This window comes from Pseudorca crassidens, chromosome 14 (genome assembly GCF_039906515.1).
Source record: "Pseudorca crassidens isolate mPseCra1 chromosome 14, mPseCra1.hap1, whole genome shotgun sequence".
In the NCBI taxonomy this organism is placed as follows: domain Eukaryota; kingdom Metazoa; phylum Chordata; class Mammalia; order Artiodactyla; family Delphinidae; genus Pseudorca; species Pseudorca crassidens.
In genome coordinates this window covers 53,206,533-53,216,916 of record NC_090309.1, presented here as the reverse complement: position 1 = coordinate 53,216,916, position 10,384 = coordinate 53,206,533, and the positions used below count along the sequence as shown (strand labels likewise).

General features: G+C 35.5%; 1 protein-coding gene across 1 annotated transcript in view; it reads right to left on the bottom strand.

The window, feature by feature from the left end:
• The window catches only part of FBXO11 (F-box protein 11), a 100,278-nt gene that overhangs the window by 1,365 nt on the left and 88,529 nt on the right, over positions 1-10,384 (bottom strand). Inside the window, exons 12-22 of the mRNA XM_067703043.1 lie at positions 9,789-10,006; positions 8,247-8,332; positions 7,314-7,408; positions 6,264-6,386; positions 6,096-6,181; positions 5,379-5,455; positions 5,142-5,285; positions 2,015-2,125; positions 1,161-1,268; positions 725-833; positions 50-148 (exon numbers count right to left, since the gene is read on the bottom strand). Of these exons, the coding sequence (XP_067559144.1) occupies positions 50-148; positions 725-833; positions 1,161-1,268; positions 2,015-2,125; positions 5,142-5,285; positions 5,379-5,455; positions 6,096-6,181; positions 6,264-6,386; positions 7,314-7,408; positions 8,247-8,332; positions 9,789-10,006 (1,256 nt within the window). The remainder of the gene's footprint in view (positions 1-49; positions 149-724; positions 834-1,160; positions 1,269-2,014; positions 2,126-5,141; positions 5,286-5,378; positions 5,456-6,095; positions 6,182-6,263; positions 6,387-7,313; positions 7,409-8,246; positions 8,333-9,788; positions 10,007-10,384) is intronic.

Sequence of the window (10,384 nt, the reverse complement as noted above, 5' to 3'; positions counted from 1 at the left end):
GGAGGAAAATAATCGGGTAATACAGCAAGCAAGTGTGCTACATACATACCTATCATGTCTAATAAATTCTACATCATGTCCCTGATGGCACTTCTTAATGCAGTTCACACATATGGCATTTCGATCTGTGGTGTTACAAGTGTGACATCTAAAAAGCAAAAGCTTACATTATTTTCCTTGATCATGTTATTCAAAATACTGCAATTTGTTTATCTATTACCCTATGGCCTTTGGCTTATAAAAGAGGCCCCCAATTTTTGTGGCTCTTATCTAGGGACTTTAATGGAATAAGTGAATTTCCTATTTTGTGTCTTCTGAGGAAAACAATTAAGTTCCTATCAAGTCTTCACTGAATCAGTATGGGGGAGGGGAAGTCAAAACCCACTCATGGTGGCTGGGATATAAGGAACACTCAATGACAGCTTTACCTTGAAACTCCTAGGAAAGCAGTATGTTTCACATTTTCAGTGGTATCAGTAGTTACTGCAGTATTACATTTTCCCATATTTTATGGTCTCAAACAGGATCCTCAAAGTAGATTGATCACATAACTCAATGTGGACAATTAATAAAATTTTCAGTTATATTTTTCCATTAGCAAAAACCCAATTTACTTTCTTAGCTCATACATTTAAGGGAAAGCTAAATATGTGAGTTCTTGTCAGTTTAGAAAAGTACATCTTACTCTCCCATTTCAAGACTCACAAATAATTTAGAAATATACCTGTAGAAATCATGCATGGGGTAGCTGGTGTAACTTGATATTTTATATAAACATTGGCCTCTACTAACAGCCTTTTCTATGGCGTCTTGATTGTTCATTATTTTGTTATCTGTAATAAAAAAAATAAGAAATTCTAGAGTATAAAGGCTTAAGATAACAAATTACAGGATTATTTTAATAGTTTTTAAGAACTTTAAAAGAGGCTAACCAATGAAGTAAAAAAGTCGGCTAAGAATAGAAATGAATTTTCCTTGTACAAGATACTCCAACTATTTAGGACAAGGTGAAACAAAACTCTTTCAAAATAGTTCTCTTGAATTGCTGGTTAACTACTATACAGTGACAGAAGGTATTAAGTTACTGAATAACAATGGCTTCTATCATCTTTTCATGGCATATTTAGTGCATTATAGGCAGAACACAGACTCCAACATACCTTTCATTGTCACATTAACACCAGATGCTAAAAATAAGCCTCCAAACCGGTTGTTAAAAATCTGATTGCCTTCTAGTGTTGCAGTTGCATGATTTGTAATTTCAATACCTGAAGCAAAATTTACAAACAGCATATGCATCACTTTATATATAGTTTCTTAAAAGAAACCTGAAATATAGCAAATATAGTGAACTACTTCTTTTACATAAAAAGTATATTAACTGTTAACATCGAAAGAAATAAATGCAAATGTTTATTTGAATTGTTTATAGTAACATTCAATTCACTTTCCACTGTTGATAATCCTCTGTCCCTGCTAAAGGAATGATAGAGATGGTTTGTAATTTACTTTTATTAATAATGACATTTTAAAATTTCTTTGCAAACTAAGAAGAAGATAGGGCCCAGAAATATGTGTAGGTAGGAGCTAGATGGTTATTTGGAATTATTAAGAGAAATCCTCTTCAGTGGCAAAAAGTTGAAATATACGCATGATACTTGGACTTCACTTACCAAGATCTTTAAAAAAACATTCTGTTTGGCCATTTGTGAGGCCAGAGGGCTTGCATTTATCTGAATTTATTTCTAATGGTAGTACTACCCTGTTATTTACTCTATGCAATTGATGATTCATAACTACTACTGAACTACAAGAGCAATATTATAAAGTTGGCTTAGAGTGGAAGAATCCAAAACTTGGATTAGGTGCTCTTATAAGCAATTGTTAACAGGCATTCAGCCAACTTCTGCAGCATACTTTTGCACACCTTAGTTATTAAGCAAAAGAGATAATATACCAAGAATCAATTTTATGTACAGAAAACAAGCTACAGGTAACAAAGGAAAATACAAACCTGCAGCAAATCCATCAAATATTCTGTTTTTCCTCAAGACTGGATGACTATTAGTGCTGATGAGAACACCTGCTTGAGCATTCCTGAAAATATCATTTTCTTCAAGGAGACCTATAATAAAATATTTCCCCAGATTAAGGCTAATGCGTATAGCAAATTTTACTAGCCTTTTTGGTGGTATTTAGGTTTTCTTTTAGTTTCTTATTAACTGGATTGTGAAATTCATAGGGCTAATTTTTCAACTGAAAAGAAATTTTATTAGTAATTCATAGATATTTAAAGTAGAATTTAACCAAAAATTGCTAAAATTGGCTGGTAACCATTCTAACCAAGAAACTGAAGTTCCATGGTTGCAAGGACCATTTCTAGCTTATGAATCAATCCCTAGTGCCCTGGCACAAAGCTGATTCTTACTGAACACTGCTGAATTAAAATTAATTCCTTTGAAAAATTTTAGAACCTTTGCACTCTCCATGTTTTAGTTCAAGCCCTGATTCTTTCTGGCCCCTATCAGCATTCCTTGATCCATTTCTTTCACTCCAACCTCTCTTCTGCTGTTGTGTTTCCCACCACTCTATCATATCCCTTATCTGTATAAACTATCAGAATAAAGTTTAAAATTAATTTGCTATTTACAAAAAACTCGGGGACTTCCCTGTGGCACAGTGGTTAAGAATCTGCCTGCCAATGCAGGGGACACAGGTTCCATCCCTGGTCCAGGAAGATCCCACATGCCACAGAGCAACTAAGCCAGAGGGCCACAACTACAGAGCCTGCGCTCTAGAGCCTGCGCGCCACAACTACTGAGCCCGTGTGCTGCAACTACTGAAGCCCGCACGCCTAAAGCCGGCGCTCCACAACGAGAGAAGCCACTGCGATAAGAAGCCCATGCACCGCAACAAAGAGTAGCCCCCGCTCGCCGCAACCAGAGAAAGCCCGCGCGCAGCAATGGAAGACCCAACACAGCCTGCATGCATGTATGCATGCATAAATAAGTTTATAAAAAAGAAAAAAAAATATCCCCCCAACCTGCTCCTCTGTCTCACTATATTACCTACACTCTGAATATGCTATACATTTTTATCCCTAATGCCTTTGGTTTATATTATTTCCTCTTTCTGCAATGTCCTGTACTCTTTCTTCTTAATGACACTTCCTCTGGGAGGTTTTCAGTTTTCCTCCATCAAATTAATTATTAATTCTCTGCTGGCAGGATAACATAATGATTAAGAGGGCTGAGGAATGAGACTTCATGCCTTCAAATACTGACTTCACCACTTCCAAACTCTGAATGGGAAAATTACTTACCTTCTCTTTGTCTCAATTTCCTTATCTGTAAAATGGGCATAATAGCACCTACCACATAGGGATGTTGAGGGTTAAATTAGTTAACACATGTAAAAGTACACAGTACTAAATAAGTATTAGTTAATATTATTCCTATAAAATCTACTTATGTATAGTGAATCATATTTAGTTGTGTTCCAGTGTTTCTCTGCTCCCTGAAGACATGAAATATGTTTTTATTTCTGTACATATTTGATCCATCTGTAGTAGTTCACAGTATTGACCTCTAAATTCCCTTTCCCCTAGAAAACACTATTCCAAGACCCTGCCTCTAATCTTTTTTTTTTTTTTTTTAATATTTATTTACTTATTTGGCTGCACCAGGTCTTGGTTGCGGCAGGCAGGGTCCTTAGTTATGGCATGTGAACTCTTAGTTGCGTCATGCATGTGGGATCTAGTTCCCTGACCAGGGAGCGAACCCAGGCCCCCTGCGTTGGGAGCACAGAGTCTTAACCACTGCGCCACCAGGGAAGTCCCCCTGCCTCTAATCTTGCATATGTCCACTATAACCTCCTCAAATGCTATTGCCAAGATGTAGTCCAAACTGTACCGCATATATACAAAGCCTTTTCATTATACTGTATACATAAACAAAGCTTTTTACGATTTGGGCGTTGCCCCCTTTTCCGGCCTCGACTTTCAGTATCTCTTGCCTTACTAAACCACTTTGTTTCCTTTAGACTTTTGCTTACAATGTGCCACTCTATTAGACTATAAACTTTCTGGATGTAGTACTGTTTTATTCACCATTTTATTTTTAGCATCTGTATCACAGTGTTTGCTACAGTAATGTTCAATTAGTAAGTATGTACATAACAAATGAAAGAATGAAGTAACTATACTTTCTACACTTGGAATGGTCTTCAACCCCCTACCCCCCAACTTACCAGTAAATACTCATTTTTCAAGACACAGCTCAAGATTTTACTCCAGAACCCTTCCCAACACCTTACAAATAAAACCAACCATTCTGTACTGTGTTTCCTCATTATATCTTACAAAGAATCCTATCAGAGATAATGTCACTTACTGAATTGCTAGATTATAAACTCCTTGAGAGTCTATGTCATTAATGGAATCATCATTGTTTGGTGGTAGTAGTAAATTCTGTTGATTAAATCTTGGTATATTAGAGTAATGACTAGCTAACCTTCTATACAAGATATGTATAATGCTAGGTTACTGATGTTTCAGGAATGGTGATAATTTGCATTTGACAGTCTCTCCCAGTCTCTCTTTATGAACAAATTATGCCTTTGCAAGGGGCAGGGACTGTGAGCTTTTGCCTCAAGGTAAAGTGATTTGACCTTTATGGATACCAAACTGAGCACATATTGGCTTAATTCCATTCTCCAACGAAGACAGTTGTGAACAGGTACAAAGCAATCCTTATTTACTACAGACATTTATATATATTCGCAGACCAATTAATTTTCCACACCTAGTTCTATAACTTGACTTTGAAGTTTATTATAATCATATCACTATTCTGAATAATAAAAGGTCCAGAGAGAGGGTGTAAACAAATTCTGCTACCTTAAAAAAGCCTCGCTAACAAGTGGCACACTCAAGGTGGCTTGAAGGAAAAGGAAAATTCTGTAAACATCTCTCTCCTTTAACTCTAGGCACTAACCCCCTAAACCATCTTGAGACTTGATAAGGAAAAAGACTGTGATTCCCTCATTTATAACACATTAAATGGCAATGTCATTGATCATTAAAGATATGGAAGAATAATGGAAAACTGGGTTTTTTACTAATGCAAAATTAACAACAATACCTCGACCCCCATTAAATATACAGATGCCACCATCTCTTCCATCATGGATTTTATTTCTTCTTAGTGTAGGATTACTATCTGTCTTAATCCAGACTCCAGCCATTGCATTGTCAAATATTTCATTGTCTTCTATACAACCTAGACCTATAAATGCAAAAATTTAGGTTTTGTTATTTAGAAAGTATATTTCTAAAGACTAATAGCACCAAGAAAAAAACATTAAAAGATTAAACATACCAGAATTATAAACTAGAATTCCACCATTTTGTCCTCCCCAGATTTTGTTGCGTCTAATTTTGGGGTTGCTTCCAGTCCTATGGATAGAATAGAAAATAATGCCATTTCAATTGCTTCTACTCCCACATACCATGTTAGATAACAGTAGGAAAACCCACATTAAACATAGTAAGAATTAGCTAAATAATTAAGCATCACCTTCAAGATGCTCTGAGAAGTCTGTCAGTAAAGAAACTGGTTTAATTTTGCTTAATTCTATTTACCACAGAACACACTTAGCTATAGATTATGTTATTACTACAGAGTCTCCTAATATGTAAACTAAACTGAGGAGGTTAGATTAAGTAACTTTTATTATTATATGCTCCCCTCATATATAAAATAAAGGACTGAATTATATGATCAGGAGTACGACAGTTCCAAACCAAAAACTGTTAATATACAAGAAAGAGGGGTGTAAGAACTATTACTTTTGTGGAAATAGCATAAAAACAGAAGCTCCCATTTAATAAGCCAGGTACAGCATGTCAGGCGCCATTGGCTGCTGTCCTCAGCCAGTCTAAGAAAAGTTATATTCTGACAATTTAAGCCATGCTTAATTGCTTAGCTTTAACTCTTACTGTTTTTCCTAGACACCTGACTACTATACTGGGGTACGCCATGCCTACCTCACATACAACTCCCTCCCCAAAGAAAGCCAAATATGAAAACATTTACCTTATCTGAACCCCTGAATACATATGATTATAGATATCATTGTCCTCTAGTACTCCATGTCCATTGTCATAAAAATAAACACCAACCTAAAATTAAAAAAACAATTTTTCAAATTAAAAAAAGTGTTTACAAAACAATATATTTCCCGAGAGTCTAACATAATCTTACCTGCTTGCCACTGTGTATCCTGTTTCTTCTCAGTACTGGAGTGCTGCCAGTTGTCACCCAGACCCCAGCCAGAGTATTACTGTAGACTTCATTCTCTTCTATTACGCCTTGTCCTTTCTCATGCTAAATAAAAGTTACATTGATTTACAATATGTATCTTGTGTAAACCAAGTAGTTTATAGTGTATTCCCTCTTTTAAGACGGTTGTGACCAAAAAAATCTCAATTTTTGTTTTTTAATCTGAATAAGGAGATAAATGGATAACATTCTTTCACATAGCCTCTACCTAAGTTTAAGCTCTCAGAGTTTTTATACTGTTCTTTATGTGGTTTTGCACTTTTAAATCTTAGAGTAGTAGCATTCAATTTTGTTTAACAAAAGAACTTATTTTATTCTAAGATATATAACAAACTGAAGATCCCTCACTAGGAAGTTAATAGTTATTTTAACTTATCACTGGCGAAATCACTCCAAAACAAGGTTCAAGTTACTAAAATTTTTTTTAGAAGATTTAAGACATGAATATTTCTAGAACTGTGAATAAAAATTAGTCACACCTGGCATTACACAAGGACCTTTCTGAAACTCCTTTACGTTTTCTTACTTGAGTGATAGTTTCAGATACCATGATGACAGGAGACATAGGACTAATACATAGGTTTTTAAACTTTGCAAGATGCTTACATTATGTTTCAATATAAATTCAAATGTTTGGCTTTTTCAGAAGATAAAAATATTCAAGTCTAGTATTATTAATACTCAGTGATATTATGATTTTACTTAATACTTCTGGAAAATTTCAGAGACTCTTATGGTAGTCACATTGGCAAAATCCCAGTGTAACAAATATAACTCAGACTGCCAAGCAGTTGTTGTTATGAGTTCAGCCCATATTGCCAATTATAATTAGAAGCTTTTAAGTCATTCACACACTGGCAGACAGAAAAAGTTGAATATGGCCTACCTAAAGGTAGACATAATTCTGCCCTCACCCCCTTTTCTACCCTGATTTTGATGAATGAGATTCTAGAACTGTATTCATTAACTTACCACATAAATTCCACCATGCTGGCCATCATGAATTTTGTTATGCCGAACAATTGGACAACTGTTTGTCCTAATCTGAATTCCTGCTAATGCATTGCCTATTTAAAAATAAAAGTTACAATATCAACATATGGAGCCTAATGGAACACAGTAAGAGCACAGTTCTGTGAAATATGTCATATTCAGAAAGATACTTATGATCCATGAGCATTCCAAGACAAAACTAAAGGAACTAGGAGTGTAAAGAAGATGCAGAAGGACTGTAGGCAGTATAGGTATAGTGGTTAAGACCAAAGACTCTAGAGCCAGGCTGTTAAGTAACTTTGAATAAGCTGCTTAACCTCTTGGTGCCTTTGTTTTCCTGATCAGTAAGTGGGGATATTTAATAGTGTCTACTTCGCAGGGTTGATGTAAATATTACATGACTTAATTCAGGAAAGGTGCTCAAAAAAGTGCCTGGCACTGAGTAAGCTTTATGTAAGTATTATCCAGTAAGTGTTAGCAAAAGAGGAAGCCCAGGAACATTTCAGTGTCTAGCACATAGATACCTAATAATTGTTTCCTGAATTAATACCTCAGAAGTTTTAATGAGGAATAAGGGTTTTCCCTTTCTAATTAGTACCGAAGTGTATTAAACTGTCACAGAAATAATTTATTAACTGTTAAACAATGGAGTGAATGTAAGAGAATTATAGATACTCTGTGAGACTAGGGTCTTAAGTTTTATTTTTATCCCTGTTATGTAGAATACTGCTTAGTACTTAGAAGGTACTCAGTAAATGTTTGTTAAGTGAATAAATGTCACAGAATAATCTTTATTGAGAATTTAAAGAAACCGGATCAGTTCTCCTACTCAGAACGTTTCCAAGCGGTCCTTTTGCTAATGTCAGGAACACAGGCCAAGCTCTAAAATTTTATAGAAAACGACATGCTTACCATAAATGTCATTTCCTTCAATAAGGCCTCGTCCATCACCAAAGATGTAAACTCCACCTTGATTTCCATTAAATATAGAATTGCCCCTATAATTATGTGGGAAAAAACCCAAAACACAAAAAAGCATCTATTCAGAAAACTTGCTTGTTTTATACAATAATCGTAAGGCCACTGATGTTTATGTGACCTTAGAAAATTATTTAACTTCTATGGGCCTCAGTTTCTTAATCTATGAAATGAGGGAGTAGGTGATTTCCCTTCCAGTTCTTTCTAAGACTTAAATCTTTGGAAAAGCCACCTAGTATTTGAGACGAAATAGCATTCTTAAAAATTCACCTCGGGCTTCCCTGATGGTGCAGTGGTTGAGACTCTGCCTGCCAATGCAGGGGACACAGGTTTGAGCCCTGGTCTGGGAAGATCCCACATGCCGCGGAGCAACTAGGCCTGTGAGCCACAACTACTGAGCCTGCACGTCTGGAGCCTGTGCTCCGCAACAAGAGAGGCCGCGATAGTGAGAGGCCCGCGCACCGCGATGAAGAGTGGCCCCGGCTTGCTGCAACTAGAGAAAGCCCTCGCACAGAAACGAAGACCCAATACAGCCAAAAATAAAAATAAATTTAAAAAAAGATTCCACATCTTCCCCCAACATTGGCAAAAAAAAAAAAAAAAAAAAAAAAATCAACTCAAAAGAGCTAATCCAGGGAGTTCCCTGGTGGTCCAGTGGTTAGGACTCCACGCTTCCACTGCAGGGGGTCTGGATCCGATCCCTGGTCAGGGAACTAGGATCCCACAAGCTGCGCGGTCAAAAAAACAAAACAAAAACAACAACAAAAAACCCAAAACCTATTAAGATTAAAAAAAAAAAGCTAATCCATTTAAAAGAACTTTTCTTAGCTCATCTATAAACATTTGCTGAATAGTAATTAAGATGGCAATCACATAATCAACTTTTATAAAGCTAGTGGAAAAAAATGTGACAAAAATAATTCATGGTCTTTGATTAAATTATAATAGCTCTGTTCTACAGTCTTAGCCAATGCCTTCAAGACTGGATCTGTTTGTTTCCTTACTGTGGCCAGAGGAAGTGGTAGGAACTATTAAAGAAAGGTGACAGCTTGAAGTTTTGACTCTCTGTTATTCTTGGTCTAAGTATCTTTGAGATAATTAATTTCCTGGGTTATTCTATCTGCTGACTCTCAGGGGGAAAAAAAAAAGGTCATTCAGATTTCAAGGGAAGATCACAGCCCTATTTACTCATCTATAATGCAGTCTGATGAATTTAAAATAAAAATCACAGCATTTTCAATTTTTCATAAGAAGTATCTCACATGGCTTACATCATGAATAAAAAACAAACAGAACACCTCAAAATAAATGCAATAGCTATGCTCATTCAGATGCACAGACTTTTACTAGGAAAATCTATTTTATAGTAGTCAGGTGTCTAGGAAAAACAGAGTTAAAGCTAAGTACCTTAACTTTTCTTATAGCATGAAACATAAAGTGAAAACATAATTTCCATCCATAATTATATATAAATACCTTATTGTTGGGTCACTATTTGAGGTAATCCATACACCTGCAAAGTTGTTTGCATAGATTTTATTTTCAATGAACTGTCCTCTTCCTTTTTCATGAACATATATTCCTCCAGTCTGCCCATGATGAATTTCACATCGAACCACTGTGGGGTTAGCATAAGCTTTTACTTCAAAGCCTGCTATCCTGTTTCTGTGTATGTTGCAACTTTCAAAGTAACCCTGGAAAACAGAGAAATTAAACCTGTAGGTAAAGCTACTTTCCAAAAAGAAATGACATTAAAAAGTCTTTTTAATGTATACCTCAAAATTATCAGAAATGTTCAAGAGTTAAGAATGAAACAGATAGATATATACTAAATTTCAAATGATACATATTTTAAATGTGTTAGTAAAACAGAGAACTATAAATTCTCTAATTAATGTGAGTATATTCAAACCCAGGAAAGAAAAATAGGGGAAGATTTATTCGATAAATGGACGTAAATACCATTACCAGTAAGAATATATATCCTTCAACAAAAAGTTTATTTAAGTACTAAAGAAAATAAACTCTCATAGCCTTAAAAATGCCCCAAGAAATCAACTTCTAAAAAGTTG